The sequence below is a fragment of the Myodes glareolus genome, chromosome 7 (assembly GCF_982192425.1).
Source record: "Myodes glareolus chromosome 7, mMyoGla1.1, whole genome shotgun sequence".
Lineage (NCBI taxonomy): Eukaryota > Metazoa > Chordata > Mammalia > Rodentia > Cricetidae > Myodes > Myodes glareolus.
This window is the reverse complement of record NC_142032.1, coordinates 84,882,038-84,899,392: the sequence shown is the minus strand read 5'-3', so window position 1 is coordinate 84,899,392 and position 17,355 is coordinate 84,882,038. Positions and strand designations below refer to the sequence as shown.

Below are 17,355 nucleotides of genomic sequence, written 5' to 3'. Positions count from 1 at the left end.
AGGGACAACACCTATCTTTCAGGTTTTGTGGCTAGAGTCCCACAACAGCGTTGATGTATCATTTTCAGTCTGCCTTCCCCTGCTTAGTCCTCCAGAGCAAGCACACCACAATGATAACAGCAAGGGCTATTCCCCATGGTAATGGCAGTTCTGCATCAATATATATATATATATATATATATATATATATATATATATATATATATATGCAGTTCCTCCAGCATCTGGGCCCCAAGAGTAGAGATGTGTGCACTTCTAGGTACCATTGTAGTGATGGAGGGTATAGATGAGTGTTGGGTCTAGTCTCCCCTTTGAGAGTCCTCACTCCCCTCCCCACAACTGCATGTTCGCATGTGACTGTTGCCCGAATGAACACAGCAGAGAGAATGAATGCCAGGGTCAATGGGTTTCAATTTACTAGCTTTCAGGACACGAGACATTTAGGAAGAACCATGGATTTCCACTCACCAGACACCTCTATCCAGGAGTTATAATATGCATTGCATTTCCACTAATTACTAGCATCGAAGAGAAACCAAGCGCGTCTGGGTTCCCTTTCTAAGCCTCGCTAATGAGTGAGGAAGCTGGCCTAGGACAAGCTGGCAGGGCCTCAACAGCAGAGAAAGAGGAACATAACAGAGCATGCTCTTCCCTTTCTCCAAACCCAGCCTAGCCTTGAACCAGGGCAGTCCACATGATACACAGAGGGATCCAGCTCTACTGAAGGCTGGATGAGAGCCATCGCCAGAGGGAAAAACATAAGCTTCTCGGCCAGATGCCCAGCTGGCCTCTCAAAACAGCCAAGGAAGGAAGACAGGCAGGAAGAGCATGGGCCAGGCCATCAGGAACCCTGAAACACAAGGGACAGGAGTCAAATGTTGGGCTTTGGAGCTTAGCAGCCAATGCCTGCTGGCCTCCTTGCCACTTGCTGTGGAAGGGGAAGGCAACATCGCCCTAGATTTGGTTGGGACAACAACTGCTTTTCCCATTTTCTTCTGGACAGTTTTGAAAATAGGTGGTATCATATGAATAGATCCTGTCAGTGAAATAAGGATGGAAGTTTTAAATTCCATTTGTAGGATGAGTCATAAAAGCCTCCTGCATACTCTCTCATTTGCCAAGTGTCTAAGATCTGACTCACAGAACACAGTGACGTTGCCAGAGGGTAGGAGGAGCCTGGCTTTCTTAGGACTTCCTAGGTCAGAACTGTATCCCCTAGCACAAAGGCATAGAGGATTTAGGGCTATTGGTTATAGCGCTAGCATTACTTACAGTGACTACGAATGCAGAGGCAGGAAGGATTAGAATGTGCTGTCTGAGGCTTGACTAGCTAGCTAGGAATCTTAGCTCTGTATCTACCTGGGTAGACCTGAACAAAACATTACCCTTCTCTGTGCCCAAATGTCCTTATGTACAAAAGGCAACTATTAATAGCACCTATTGATTTATCAGATTTCATAAGGTTTAAGTGAATCAATTCATATCAAGCATTTGGAATACCATTTGTGGACTGAGAGCTATAGTTCAGTGGCAACACATTTGCATAGCAAATGTGTGGTTTTAGGTTCAATATCTCATGCTGCAATAAGATAAAATATAAAATATGCTCCTAGAATGTGCTAAGTATTGTGTGAGTGTTGGTTTTGAAAATTAAACTGAGATATCTAGGATGTGTGTGTGTGTGTGTGTACATGTATGTGTGTGTGTGTGTGTCTGTCTTCTGCATACTATTTAATGTTCAGTGTTAGGGAGGGGGAATATTGAATGACAGTTGTCTTCTATAAGCATGTCGACCCCTTTGAGACCACTGCCAAATCACAGTGTCCCCCACCCCCAACAACTGAAAGTCACTTGATGATGTCCTAGTGCACGAGGAAGGGAGTGTGATTCTCAGGAACACAGATGAATGACAGAGCTTTTACAAAAAGACTTAGATGCTTGATCCTGAAGCATCAGAAGGGATTCTGGGTGTTTGCAAACTATGGGAAGCCCAGAGCCCTCTTGTGGTGGCTGTTTGCTCTCAGCAGCTCCGTTCCCCTCCTCTAGAAGGATCCGATGTCTGCAGCCCACCTGGGAAGTTCTGAGTAAGATGCTAACCTGGAGGAGTGGTGGAAATGACAGACGTGAGGTCCCTGATTTCCAGGTGCGTTTACTCTGTGCTCTGTGCATTTCACACCACGGGTCTTTCTTTTCTGAACGCCATCTGAAGTTACCACTGAACTGTACTTATTTGGGAAATATTTAGACTGCCGCAAAGTTGAGGATTTGAACACAAAAGGAACCTTTTCCCATCTGGGTTCACTAATGTCTGTCTTTCAGAAGATAGAAAAACTGTGTTTTCCATAGTATCCAAAACACATTCTTCAATGTCTCTGGTCTTAAATTCTAAGTCATTCATCAACACCCCACTCAGGCGTCTCTGTGCCATGTGAAACTCTCTTGACCATATATAGTTTGGTTAATTAGGTCCCTAAGCGCTCAGACTCTGTCCACCCACTTGACACTAACAGCATATGCCCTGTCTCACTTATTTAGTCAGCTCTTGTTGCCTCTGCCTGTAGGGTTCCACTCATCTAGTAGTTCCTGATCTAGAGACATTTGCTCTCTTGGTCAAATATTATTTCTTCTAACAATTCTGACCTACCCTATCTTCCTACTTCGGTCATCACACCATCAAACATTGTTTGGACACATGGCCATCCAAAACAAAGATTCCATTTCCCATGTTCATTTGCAGCCAGGTGTAGCCACGTAGATAATAAACAATGAGATATAGATGAGGTGTGAGATGCCAACTGCCCGAACTTTCCATAATGCTCATTGAATTCCTTCATGTTCTTCCTTCTGGAAGCCTGGATGTTATCTTGGACCATAAAAATGATGACCACAGGCCGGGCAGTGGTGGTGCATGCCTTTAAACCCAGCACTCGGAAGACAGAGGCAGGCGGATCTCTGTGAGTTCACGGCCAGCCTAGTCTACAAGAGCTAGTTCCAGGACAGACTCTAATGCTATAGAGAAACCCTGTCTGGAAAAAAATGATGGCCACACCTGAAAAAGTAAGCTGGAAGAATCTTGAATCTTTGATTGATGGCTCTATCATGGATTTTCTTACCCAAAGATTTCATTTATGTGTTGGAAAAATAAACTTCTCTCTGATTTAAGACTTTATCATTTATGCCTGTAGCTTCTTATAGTACTACCTATCTTTTATTTCTAATTATTTTTCTTACTGTTTATTGTCTATTTATCATCCTGGAATATAAGTTCTATGAGAGTAAGCACCCTGGACTGTCTTGATCAGCAACGTATTTTCAGTTCCTAGAACAGTTCCTGGCACAGGGAAACACTTGGAAAACACTTGCTGCTATGCAAGTGTCTCCTCTGCTAGATTATAGAACCACCCTTGGCTTAGCATCATTTCCCGAGTCAGGACCCCAGAACAGGGCCTGGCACATTGAAGGGGGTACACTGATACCCAGAGGGTTGGAGGATGGAAGGAAAGAGACTCCACAGTGCTGTGAGATGCTAAGGAAGTCAAATACCTGCAGTGCCGGGAGTCCCATTCGAGGTCTCGAGATTCTTAGCACCTGTGGGCAAGAGCAGAAGGTGAGGGTCTCCTTGGGCATCCTCTGATGGCTGCAGTCCTGCTCCCAGCCCTCCTGGACCAGGTCACCACCCCCACTGGCAATCCTCACTGTGGAGGCCTTGGTGACTTGGCAGGCGCATATCTAAGTACTTTCCATGCAGTTTCTGCCTAATCTTTCTAACAGGTTTATAAAGAAAGTCTCTTCATCTCCCGTTTGGCTGGGATGGTGGGGGGAGACAGAGACTCAATGATGTCAATGAACTTGCTAAGTTGATTTTTTTTCAGACAGTGTCAGAGTTGGGATTTCAGCTCCAACATGATGGTTACTTCCCACCATCAGCTAGGAAGGGTTGAGAGGCACCTAGGAGATGGCAAAGTACAGTTCCAGGTGTGTCTGCGAAGGATTTTCCAGAAATCAGCTCGAGGAGTAAGAGACTTCCCCGAATGTGTGTGTAACTATTCTACAGCCTGGACCAAAGGGGAAATAGGGAAAGCTCCATGGATTCCCTCCCTCTCCCTTCCTTCTCCCTCCTTCTCCTTTCCCTCCCTGGCTGCAATGAACTGAACAGCTTTGTTCCACCTCATTCTTCCTCTGGGACCTTCTGCCTGGCTAGAGGCCCCAACATATGGAGGCAAGTCCCCGTAGACCAAAACCTTTGAAATTGTGAGCCCAAATAGGTCTTTCTTCTTTAGTCCTTTCCCCAGCAATCTTGTCCCTGCAATGAATAGCTAACAAGACCTGTGTGTTTGCTTCCACTGTGGATGCCCACAATCCCTACGTCCTCAAATTGTCCTGTGACACTGCACAAGGCTCTAAGTTGAGAGCTCGACATGGTGGGGAGGGGCAGGACCACTCAAGGCAGAACTTCCTCACGAGACAGCTTAGCTTGTTTATCCCGGAGGGAGAAGAGAGGACAGTGCTGACCACCTGAGGCTGCCATGAGCAGCCAAGCTGATGATACACATAAAGCTGTTCAACACAGAGCGCAGATAAAAATATTATTATTTGATGAGAATTCATATTACTGCATCTTAACTTTGTCAAGGCAGAATGCTCTTTCTTTCTTGGCAGGAGGGGCTCTTGCTCCTCCAGTCAGGTGGCAATAACAACCATGACAGTACTACACACACTTGTGTGGGATGAATGAAGTGTTAGAGAGCGGTTGCATAATTTCCCCCATATCCTATCTCCAGAGGATCGTGGCTAAATTTTGGAAAGCACTTTCACCCTGATAGAGCGGAATTACCCTGTGCCAGCTGTGGGGAAAAGTGGTGAAATCAGACTCATCTGGGTTCATTCTAACTCCTGTCACTCATAAGCAAGTGATCTTAGGCAAGTCTGTTAATCTCTCCAAGCCTGGGATTCTAACAACTAAATGAACACAGTCGTGGGAGGATGAAGAATATTGATGAATGCAAGAGTTTCACCCAGCTTCTATTCCACTGACGCCGCCATAAATGCCAAGAGAGTTCCACTCCATAGAAAGACACAGTCACAGCAATGAGAGTAGCGAGAAAGCAGAAAAGCCCACGGCGGGCTAGCCTTGGTAACCCTAAATGTCCACAGGTAATTATCGACACTCGGCCAGTTGTCCTTGCACCAGGACTCACATACTTACCTTTCCTACTGATGGGTCCTAAATCGAGAACCTGGGCCAAGTTGATGCCTGGTCCACTGCTGCGGAGCTGACTTCTAGAGCAAGACTGTAGAGACATGGGACTCTTGTTATATCAAAATGCAAATACCTGATTCCTATGTGCAGGTTGTCAAGGGTAGGAACATCTGTGAAACTATGGCCCAAGCACTTGGTTAGCCCACCCTATGACCTTTTTGATGCTACGGTTTCTTTCATCTGTGAGAATTCATAGTCACGCTTTAATATACCTGGGTTTGACTCTCATCTCTATCCTCTCTTGTATAATTGGGACGAATGTCTTTATCTATCTATGATCAAATAGTTCATATCTAGTTTTATTTAGCTAGTTATTCATACATTCATTTGTTCATTTATGCATACAGGCATGTGGGGAGCAAAAGATTGATATCAAGTGTCTGTCTATATTGCTGTCATCTTACTTTTTGATCAAGATCTCTCAGTGAACCTAGAGCTTGTCCTTTTGGTTAGGCTGGTGATATAGTGAAACCCCAGAATCCTCCTGTCTCTCTCCCCTCAGAACCTGGGTTACAGACAACGCTAACATCCTAGTTTTCACATGGGTGCAGGGAATCCAAATCCAGGTCCTTCAGCTTGTATAGCAAGCATTTTACCATTCGGATCTCCCAAGCCCTGCACATTTGGTTTTAAACATTAACATGAAGTATGACAGCAACATATAGACACATTGTAAGCATCCAAGGAATATCAGCCGTTCAAACGTTGCCCATTAGATGTAAAAGTATGGGCTTAGGAGTCACAGCTCAGATGGGGAACACTTCAATTTTGATACCCTAGCCCTATATGGGGCTATGTCAGGGGCTTCTCTGAGCCTCAGTTTCTTTATTTGCATAGTGAGGATTGATTATTTAGTCCTTGTGAGAGCTCAAGTAGATAAGGTGTGGGGGCTTTAGGGCAGAGCCTGACACAGAGAAGGGACTGAAAAGGCCTCACCACAAATCACATTTGTCCCCCACTGAAAACCTGAGGTCCAGGAGTAGTCAGTATTGGGGAGTTTCTCAGATTTTGGAACATTCACGGTCTTTACAAGTTAGTCATTTATAATCTGAGAATCTGCAACCCAACCTTCTCCACAATCTGAAACTTTTGAGTTTCATCTTGTCCCTCAAAAACTTTAAGAGTTTGGATCATTTTGGGTTTGAAATTTTTGAATCCATGATGCTGAAGCTGTAACATCGTAATCATTCATAACAGTTGTTATGCCAAGGAAAATTGATCTGCCTTGTGAAGAGACAATGATTGCTCATAAATAGACTTTGGGGATGCTCAGTCTAGACCTTCTTTCTTCTTTCTTCTCTTCCTTATATCCAGCCTCCCACCTCTTCAAGCATCCATCCATCCATTCAGCCAACTTTCTTCCTTCCCTTCCTACTTCCTCTCCTCTTCCTTTCTTCCTTCTTTCCTCCCTCCCTCCCTTCCTTCATTCCTCCCTCTTTTCCTTCTGTTTATATATCTAGCCACCCTTCTTTCCATCCACGACTCCAATAAATAAATGTGGAGAGCCAACTGGATACCAGTCCAAAGAGACACTCACTGGTTCACACTCTTCGTTAGTGGAGTCACATAGGTTCACCTCACAATGCAGGAAAACTAGGTCGTAATTTCCAGCAAACATGAACATCTGTACTGAGAATCGGCTTTCTGAGGACACCCCATTCTCCTCCACGTTGATGGTGGAATCGTGTTGATTTGGGCAGCTAGGAGGATAAAAGGGGCAAAGGTGTAACTTCTAAGCCCACACTGGAGAGCATTAAGGAGTTCTCTGCCACAGGCTCTGTCCATCATTCTCTCATTTTTCTAGTCTGTCTTTCCATAATAAGTTTGTATGGTTTAAGTCTTGGAGTGCCCAGTTTCTAGGATGAATCAGAAGATTCCAGTCCCCATTTCTCTGTAAGTGATCCAGGCCTGGCTAATCATCCTTGTTGTGCCTCCATGGTCCAGTTTATTTGTTTTTCCCTCCATACTCTTTTTAATTTTTTCTGTATTCTCGAGTATTCCATGCACATATACAATGAAATGTGATCATACCATCCATTTTCCTCCAACCCTCCATGTATCCCTTGACTGTAAAGCAGAGACAGGCATGTCCATTTCATATAATTGAGATGAGCACTTAGGGAGACCACTGTGTGCATTTCTCATAACAGAGCTGGTCACACAGCTGAGCTCAAGCATGAATTTTACTAAGCACCATTAATATTTGAATTGTAACCTCCAGGCAGGCATTTCCTTTGTTTTATCATTAAATGACATACAAGAATATCTTGTCCTGTAATATTCGTATATCACATTCACTTTAATCAGTATAAACATTTGTATAATAGTCCATTATTACTCAATTGAACTATATTTTAACAGTAAACATAATGAAAAATTATCAAGAATACTAAAATGGAAAATTATTTGCATTTATTTGCCCCACTCATCCAGTTTTTTTTTTAAAGACTTTAGGTTAAAATATCAGGAATAACATTCCAAGATCAAACAGGGTGCTTAAAATATGTAAAGACAAATCATTTCCAAATAAAGTGAATCAATTTGCACCTCAGCCAGCAATGGATGAGACAACGTTTTAATCCAAAACTTAGCTATGAAAAGAACAAAACAAAATAAACAAAAACAATTAATCCCAGAGTGCACTGATACCTGTCTCTGATGATGAAGTACTTCACGGGGTCATTCTTATCTTTTGTGGGTGTGGCATAGCAGTTTCTCAGCAACAGCTTGAACCTGGAGTCATCTCCTCTCTCCAACATGGCACCCACATAGAGCATAGACTCCACCTGAAGTGCCACTTCGGCCCCTTCATAAGGTTGTGTGTAGTTCTCGTCTTGGAAAAGGGCCATCCTGACAGTGAACTCTCCTGCCCCGCCCACATCAATATTCAGGGAACTAAGACGAGGAAAATCACAAGAGTGGAAACATCAGGCTTTGACAAGAAAGAAGCAAATAAATCAAGCCTTACACTATGACAATATTATGGAGAAAAAGATGCATCTCTGATCTGTAAATGAACAAGTTGATAATCCATTGAAACAGATCATTTATTGGCATTTAAGCTCTGAACTTGACAGACTGGCAAGCCTGTCTCCAGGGTTTACACCCATCCTCCCTGTGTGGCAGCTACATCAAACTCTTACTCAAGGAACATGGGTTAGTACACAGCACCATCTTTTCACCTGGGCAATGGGGCTTGGGATCAGCTCTTACAGGCTCACAATTTTTAGCCTCGTGTCGTCTCTTGAGTCCACCCCACAAGCTTCAGCCGAACCCAGTTTGAACAAGATAAATGACTTTCATTTTTATATTTATGAACATGGGCTCCAACACGATATAGCCTGAAAACCTTTGAACTTTGACATTTTTAATTCTTCTCATCCTGCAATTCTGTGAGCCCAGGAGGCAATCGGGGGATGAGACAAGCACCCTGGATTTCTGGCTGACAGTTTAGAAAAATCCCTTGGCAATTCTAGAGTTGTATAAAACCTAATTTAATGAGCTTCGTTCTGGGGAAAAGGTGCAGTGATAAACAAAATGCAAACAAAAACCCTGCCTGGATCCAATCACACCAAACCGTCCTTTCGTTCTATTTCTTGTGAGTATAGGTGTCGTTTCTTCTAAAGTAGACTTGACTTAAATCTCAAGCCTACAGGAAAGCCTCCTAGACCCCTTCTAATCTCTACCACACAAAGATCAGGTCTGGGATCCATGTCTACTGACCTGAAGCGCCCATATTGCTCCTACGTTGCATTATCTGATTTGCAAACAACTATCAACTATGACTGTTGATATGATTGCTTGTCCACTGCCTTTCCCTCAAGGTGAATGAACCTGTCTGAAGGTTTTGCTTACTGAGCACATTTCGAACACCAATCCATGGTACAGCATTGCTTCCTAGTAAAAATCTTTACTAGTCATGAGTTTCTTGATCACTCTAAATGTCCTTAGCTACAATACAGAAATGTAGTGATTGGAAGCTCCTGCAGTGGGGTGGTAGCCACTGTGTGGTCATCACAGATTGTGTGTGTGATCATACCTTACAATGGGCCGGAGAGCAGTTTGGAGGCTGATCTTCATGTCCAGTGGGTAGGCACACTGGAAATTGACATTGACGATGATGTCCCTGATAATGAAATCAGTGGCCAAGGAGAGGTTGTTTCTGTAGAGGGCATGAGTTCCATTGTTCTTTGGCATAAAAAAATGAAAGCACATATGTTTATGCAGATGAGTGTAGGTGTATCTCAAACTCAGATCTGCCTGAGTCCGTAGTCAGTGCTCCCAGCCATGCAGTCACCCTGAATTCTGACACACATCCCCCCCCCCAGGGAATGCGGGGAATAAGGGGTCCTCTTTTTTCCTGCAGTGCTACTACTTACAAGAAGCCCAGAGTAAACCCTAGAAATTGAATGATTAACCCTGGAGAAGAGTCAGGGGCTGCCATGCTTGCTCTTCCCACACCACCGCTAATGAAGACCACTGTGATCAGAGCTGACCTCATGAAGCTCAAGCGCTAAGCCCAGCCTAATCTGAACCAGACTCTTCAACATGGACCAACATGTGTAAATCCACAGAACCCTGGCAGCCAAAAGAGGACAAGCTGGTTGCCTACAATCTCACGGCTCTAAAGATGCTCCCACTAGCCCAGATCCCACCCACTGCTAGCAGCGGTGTTTAATACCACTTACATCCAGAATGTTCCCACAGGCACCAGCCATAACGGGGCTGGTGGTGGACACCCAGTTGTTGGGCTCATTCTGCATGATTCCACCGCAGTTCCCGTCGTTCAGGAAGGCAATGATCTCCTCCTTGAAACCCAGACCTCCCAGCAAGCACTTGTCCAGCTTCACCTTGATCTCACTAGGTCCACAGTCCAGCTCAGGCTGCAGACTCTGAGGATCTAGGAGGTCAAGGGTAAGGTCAGTGGTGTGGACAGAGGACTGGAAACAACGAGCAACGTCTTCCTTCTCTGCCTTTTGGCAAACTGACCATGCCCATTGCAGGATAGACTAGATGGGGTCAGAGACTCCAACGCAAGTCACACTCACACTGATAAAGAGGTCTCCGATTAAAGACTTCTAAGCCTCTCAGATACAGGCTTGACTTAGCTGCTCTTGGAAAATCAAAGTGGTTCTATATTCGATGCTAAACCAAAGCCAGATGCCCGTGCCACCAGTTGCCCATTCCAACAGCTGACCTGGAAGTCTGGTTGGGCCCCACCTTCTCTCACCCTTGCAAACCCACCGGCTTCATAACAAGTAGCCTAACTAAATCTCAAGATGTCCCCAATGTCAGTTGCATGGCCCCTGACGCTGGTCCCTGCCTTATCCTGACCCTCTTAAGTCTCATTCCTTTTGCCCTGTCTGCTCAGCCCCAGGAGCTACTCACCAGAAACACTGAGGTCCGGATTACAGACGCAGGTCCAGAAACCATCTTGGAGAACACATTTCTCCTCAGGACGGCAAGTGATATCACACTCGGTGGGTTCAAGGGTGGGTCCAGGGGTGGGTGCACGGATGGTTTCAGTGATGGGTTCGGTGGTGGGTACAGGGGTGGGTTCAGTGATGGGATCGTAGGTGGTGGTGGTGGGTTCAGGGGTGGTGGTGGGTTCGGGGGTGGTGGTGGGTTCAGTGGTGGGTTCGGGGGTTGTGGTGAAAATTTCTTCAGGTTCTAGAAGGACAGAGGAAGAAGAATAAGATGCAGAGCAGGGAGGGTCTGAGTCCTCCAAAGCCAACTCTCTCATTCCTTCAGTCTTTACAAACACATGAGATTCTTGCCCGAAGAGCCAAACCTCCAACTCCTGTTTCCTGATTCCCAATTCCAGCTGAGTGAGCAACACCCCTGAAGCCACCAGGCCAAAGATTTTAAGTCCACGGTTGCCAGGGTTATAGGACCTGGGTTTAAAACCTGGCTCTTCTGCATCCCAGCTCTGTGACACAGGGAGAGCTCTTGGACCTTTCTGTGCTCCAGATCTTAATATGAATGGCTGCATAGACTCCATTTCATGGACTGACTAGGGAGATTCAGGGCATCGATGTGTTTAAAGCAGAATGGTCGCAGGCGCACTGTGGGCAATGCAAGCTCTTAGTTTTGCCCTTTTGTTTCAGATAAGAAAACAGGTTCTAAGAAGAGTAAAATTTGACAAAAGTAAAATTTGAATGAGCCTGGGTTCTTGATATTATTCGTGTGTGTGTGTGCATGCATGCGTGTGTATGCAAGTGCTGTGCATGGATATGTGGGCATGAGCACTCACCTATGCACAAAGGCTAGAGGAAGACATCAGGTGTCCTGCTCAGCCCCTCTTCACCCTATTCCTCTAAGATAGGGTCTCTCATTGAACCTGGCTCGAGACTGACAGCTAGTAACCCCCAGACTCCTGTGTCTGATTCCCAGTCTTGGGGTAACAGTCGAGCTTTACTGCTTTCAACTTTTTACATGGGTGCTGAGGATTGTCCCCACAGTCCCCACACTTGTATAGCAAGCACATTTTAGCTACTGAGTCTTCTAACTAGCCTGACATTATGCAATATGCATTTATAATTCAGGCTATCTCACCCTCAAACGTGAATCTCTGGCTTGTGCCTGGCAGCTCCCAAATTATGTTTCCATCTGTATTTCTGACAGGAGCCCAGTGCTGGCTGCTTGGCTTAGTCTCCTCTTGACCACCTCTACTGGCTCCTCCGAGTCCTGGGCACTAAAAGTCACCCTGTCCTGCAGCTGCTGCTTACCTGTGCAGTATCTCAGACTGCATTCAGGGGTTCTTACCTGTGCAGTATCTCAGACTGCATTCAGGGGTTCTTACCTGCGCAGTATCTCAGACTGCACTCAGGGGTTCTTACCTGCGCAGTATCTCAGACTGCACTCAGGGGTTCTTACCTGTGCAGTATCTCAGACTGCACTCAGGGGTTCTTACCTGTGCAGTATCTCAGACTGCATTCAGGGGTTCTTACCTGCGCAGTATCTCAGACTGCACTCAGGGGTTCTTACCTGTGCAGTATCTCAGACTGCATTCAGGGGTGCCCTGGAACTTGTACACGTGAAAGATTCCTGATTCTTCTACGCAGGCCTTCACCTTGACCTCAGAACTCCAGAAGCAGCAGTTTTCATTCCAGTTGGCACAGGCTGTGTGGCTGATAATGCCATCTCCCAGGTCGGGGTGAGCTCCATTCAGCCACATGGGAGCAGAGGTATGGCACCGGAATACGTCCACGCAGGTCTCTGACATCCTCACTCCCCCTTCACCCACAAAGCGGTACCAGCCCCACAGATTTTCATCACACTCCTCTCCTTCCTCCATGTTCTCTGTGCTTCTGGACGGGTCATCCAGGGTGATGTAATTCTGGCAAGGGTCAAAGCAGGAGCCAGGGGTTTCACAGTCCAGCCCATCAGAGCCACCGTTCCTGGAGCCTCCATAACCTGGGAAGAATGGAGAGCATGCCGGTTTATTAAGCAACGCCATAGCCTTCAGGGCTTTTATCCCTTCTCCATTCTGCTTTGAATGCCTTAATGATTCCAGTGAGGCCAATAGGTACACACTACAGTAATTAATGCCAGACTTTGTCACTCAGGGAGCAGAAGGGTCAGGAAGAACTTTTCATGGCATTTTGCATACAGCAAGGACATCCCAGCCACCTCCTTACGTAACCCCACTGCCCCACCCAAGGCTTCAAAGAGCTTCTCTGTGGGCCACTAGCAGGACACTGTGTGTGTCCCATTCAGTCAATGTTTGTTTTTCTCAATATATAACACAGGATCCCTGAGAAAATCCCCAGATATTAGTAAAGTGAATTATGTTGTAATGTTGCTTGATTTGGCAAAATATGTCATAAAATGAAAGTTGTGCTAAGTTGGACCCAATTTCTAGAAGCAAGCACAAATTTGTTGTATAACCTTTGTAACTTTCCCTGTGCAGACACAGACACACAGACACACAGACACACAGACACACACACACACACACACAGAGAGAGAGAGAGAGAGAGAAAGAGAGAGAGAGAGAGAGAGAGAGAGAGAGAGAGAGAGAGAGAGAGAACAGACAGAGATTCATTTTAAAACATTGGTTGTTGTCTTTTAATGTATTACAAAAACAGCACTGTTCCCTATCAGTAGGTAATAGGTTGGCATCCACAGATCAGTCAGGCCACTCAATCTCAAGCTTAATATTACTGGTATATTATTGGCTGTGTTATTCACTATTGTGTACCTGCCTTCAAAACAGAATCAGAGAACCCTTGGCCTCTACCCTCTCAAAGCCAGTAGCCGCTTCTGAAGACTCTGGGCATCTCCGATTGTCCCAGAAAGCTGAAATCACCTCCACTGAAAACCACACATCTAACAGGGCCAATTCTGCAGCTGATTTTTCACTTGAGGGTTAGGGTGGGGGGTGAGTCACGCTGTATGAAGAGACAGAGAAGTAATGAAGCAGATGGTCAGAGGCTGGAAGCAGAGATTTAAATGCAACTCTGATCTGCTGGCTGGTGACCTTGAAAAGTGATAAGGATCTCCTAGGACTCAAATGCAAAGCCACCCCAATAGTTCAAGGTTTCCAAATGCCCTTCCCACACCTCAGGCCCTGACATTTGTACACCGGTTTTCTTGTTCCTGTGATTGACTTGTAGAGACTTCTTCAGTGATTCCTTTTAAAAATCAAATAATTAAGGGATACTGAAGAGATAGCATGAAGACGTGAGATCGATCACAGAGAGCTCACTTTAAAGAATTGGGCACAGTAGCATGCGCTTCTGATCCCAGTGCTGGAGAAGTGGGAGTAGGCAGGGCCTTAGGGGTTCACAAACAAGTCAGCCTAAGCTGTGGCCAAAGTGAGAAACCCTGTCTTAAAAAGCAAAGCCGATGGCATTGGAGGAATGGTATCTAAGGTTGTTTTCTGGATTCCACATGTGTATGCTGTGCACACGTGTGCACACACACACACACACACACACACAGTTATAAATACATAGATAAGTAAGTTTCATCTAGAGGAATAATATCTCTGATAACATAGAAATGTAGGGATGGTTGTATTAGTTATATTATTTACTATTCATGAGTAAATATACAACCATTAAAAAAAATTGAAACACTTTCCAGGCTGCCAGGGTCATTTTGAGTAGGAGTGCTTCATTTTGGAGGTAAATACTTAAAGATGAAATGAGATGGTTACCGTACAATGTCACAGACAACACCCAGATGCAGCCAGTTACCCCTAGAATGATAAACTAAGGGTCTCTTTGGGATCACAATCTTATGTGTGCCAGTGAGACTTTGCTATAAGAAGGCAGGGAAAGGCCATTTTCCAGTCTTGATTATGGCTATGTTTGCTCTTAGGAGAGCAATTGTCCTTGTTATTCTTGGGTCATTTCCAGAGCACCCGGTGCTTTCCCACGGGAGAAGGAGCTCAGCTCCCAGAGCTCAGTTTTCTTCCCAGCTTCCCACCACAGGGCTCACATTTGCACTCCCAGCTGGGAACTTTTTCTGCAAGTGTCTGGGTTGCTCTCATTTACAGATTTGAGAAGCTGGGTGGGGTGATGATGTGTGAATTTAATCCCAGAATTCCGAAGGCTGAGACAGGAGAATGGAGAGACAGCAAACACACGCACGCACACACACACACACACACACACACACACACACACACACACGGGGGAGAGAGAGACAGAGACAGAGACAGAGACAGACAGACAGACAGAGACAGAGAAATAGAAGACAAGAATATTGTTAATTCTAGCACCTCTGTTTTTATAGATGAGCAACTTGATAGGGAAGGAGAAAGGAAGTGACAGGGTGACCTTCTTATCTCCCAGTCTGTGCTCTCTGATCACCCTCAGAAAGGGGCTGCAGAAGCAAAGGTTACTGACTCCCCTGCCCTTTCAGGCTACGAGAGAGAGATTGCTGCTTTTCTTGCTCTCTCTATCTCTGAGTCTTTGCTCCCAACTCCCTGTTCCTGGAACCAACCTGAGTGGCCTTTTCTGTTCCCGCCCTCTGCTCACTCCCTAGGCATTGCTGAGTATCTGTGACCCCTGGCGAGCAGATACTCACCTTGCTGTGTTGTTGTAGATGAAGAGGCCAGCGTCAGAATGCAGAAGGCCACAGCCAGCCACAGCAGGTCACAGCCCACCATCTTTTCCCGTAAAGTGAGGCTTGCAGGTCACACCACCGCCGTCTGCAGACTCTCCATGTAACTGTAGGAATGGAAAGGCTCCCGTCAGGTCTGGCCACAGACCACTGTGCCTGGGGGTGGGGTTGAAACTCAGTTCAGCACCTATCGTGTGACGAAATTTGCTTGAAGCCCCTTTGCATGGCTTGCCTCACTTTAGTCTCTGCCCCACTCCACAGGAAGGTGCTGTCATGGTTCCCATTTTGTGGTGAAGAAGTTTAGTTTATATAGTATGTTAAACCAAACCTATCTATACAGCTGCTTCTCTGGACAGCTATGGACGTGACACAGACCTGGCAACAGGTCCAGGTTTTCAAAACCCTACTGCTGGCCTGATGTGCAGAAATGGAGAGGAATGGGATTAAGGGCTTTCCAGGATGAAATCCATTAACAAGCAAGCCAAAGGTGGTTGAGTGCTGCAGAATGTTCTAGAGCGATGTTTAGAAAGTCCCTGAGCAGGTGGGAACAGACACTCTCTAATGCCTGCTGATGCCTATGAGTAAGAGTGGAGTCTGTCTTAATTATAAGCATCAGACCCTTTGGGATTTCAGAAGCATTGTGTTATGTTAGATTAAATTCAGGACCCCCTATCTCTTAGTACAGAAGATAGCACACACTGACTCCCAATTAAAAAAGTTACATGATATAATAATTAATGAATGAATAATCAAAGCAAAGAAGCAAGTAAATAATAGATAGGCAAAATGTATGTCAACTTCAGGTGACATTTATCCTTCTGTACCCTGAAAGGGGACCTCTAGGCGAGTTCTTGCAGCCTCTAAAAAAATGTTAAGTTGGAGCTAGAAACCTGTTTCTGATGGGATATCATGAGTCATTATGAGAGAGCAGGATCAGAGGAGCACCCAGGACTGCAATTTGAGAGTCGCTAACCCAAGTTGAGACTGGTATCTTCTTAGTAAAAAGGTAAAGGATGTCCTATATAGCTGGCCAGAGCCAGCCAGTGACTGGGACTGACTGTGAGCTGACTGATTTGGGGAACATTTGACAATGGCTAAGGTCCAGAATCACTTCTGGGTTTCCAGATGCCCCAGGTAAGTCAAGTAGGTAAAGAGGGTGAAACTCACCTGCAGGTGAGGAGAAAGCCTGTTGGACCTTGGAGCAGGACTTACCGTCAGCGAAGAACCCAGAGGCTCCTTCCTCTTCTGCCCAGCGTGGGAACAGAACTTGCTATCTGCTTCATTTATACAGACACTCCCCACTCATGTGGCTCTTCTTGATTGGTGCTGAGGCCGGACTGGCGCTAAGTTCCCAGGCGCAAGGGCCTGTTGGACGTAGGTAAGATAAGCCATTTACCGTAAGGGTAGTGAAAGGAGGGCTTTTGTGCCACCTGCATGGAAACTCTTCCAGAAGACGCTATTCCACATGAATGGTTCTCCACAAGCAATCGCAATATGTACTTAAGGTTGCCTACACCAGTCATTGCCAGTACCTTGCAATCATGATTTCTCCCATCTAATCCTCCAATAAACTCATAAAGTTAATGCCATGTTCATTCCCGCAGAGCAAACATGAGTGAGAAGGAAGCAAAAATGCCCAGAGGAAAGTAGACAGAAACCAAATAGGCTTGTTTGCTCAGTAGGTGTCCAGTGTAATGCCTGCTCCAAGCTAATTGCATTAGGGCACTTCCTCTTTATTCATCTGGTGCCAGGGAGTGTGAAAGAATGAAGGAAGGGGGTTGAGGAAACACCATTCTTAAGCCACAGAGTTTACCCGATTTCCAATGACATATTAAAAAATGGGCTGAAATGTAGAATGGAATGAGATCGTCAAGGCTTTTGGACAAAGTCAACATTGGTATAGCCTCCCCTTCAAGTCCTTAACATAAGCGGGCTATCCTAGACTTTAGAAGGCATAGAACTGTGAAAAAGACTTTAAAAGTTTGGTCATATCCAGCCCCTTACCCAAGTCTTCCAAGATC

At 45.5% G+C, this 17,355-nt stretch overlaps 1 protein-coding gene across 2 annotated transcripts; it reads right to left on the bottom strand.

Annotated features, from left to right (window-relative positions):
* Positions 1-391: 391 nt before the first annotated feature.
* Gp2 (glycoprotein 2) lies at positions 392-16,697 on the bottom strand. 2 transcript variants are annotated; one of them, XM_087908527.1, is made up of 11 exons: positions 16,547-16,697; positions 15,299-15,441; positions 12,248-12,676; positions 10,649-10,930; positions 9,949-10,160; positions 9,300-9,448; positions 7,910-8,155; positions 6,798-6,960; positions 5,207-5,291; positions 3,544-3,588; positions 392-850 (listed from the first exon to the last, which is right to left on the bottom strand). In XM_087908527.1, the coding sequence occupies exons 2-11, from the start codon at positions 15,378-15,380 to the stop codon at positions 792-794; spliced, it is 1,752 nt and encodes a 583-aa protein (XP_087764653.1). In that variant the 5' UTR covers positions 15,381-15,441; positions 16,547-16,697; the 3' UTR covers positions 392-791. The 2 variants fall into 2 exon arrangements, with proteins under 2 accessions (XP_087764653.1, XP_087764654.1); XM_087908528.1 differs by having other exon boundaries at positions 15,299-15,490; positions 16,547-16,648.
* Positions 16,698-17,355: the final 658 nt, after the last annotated feature.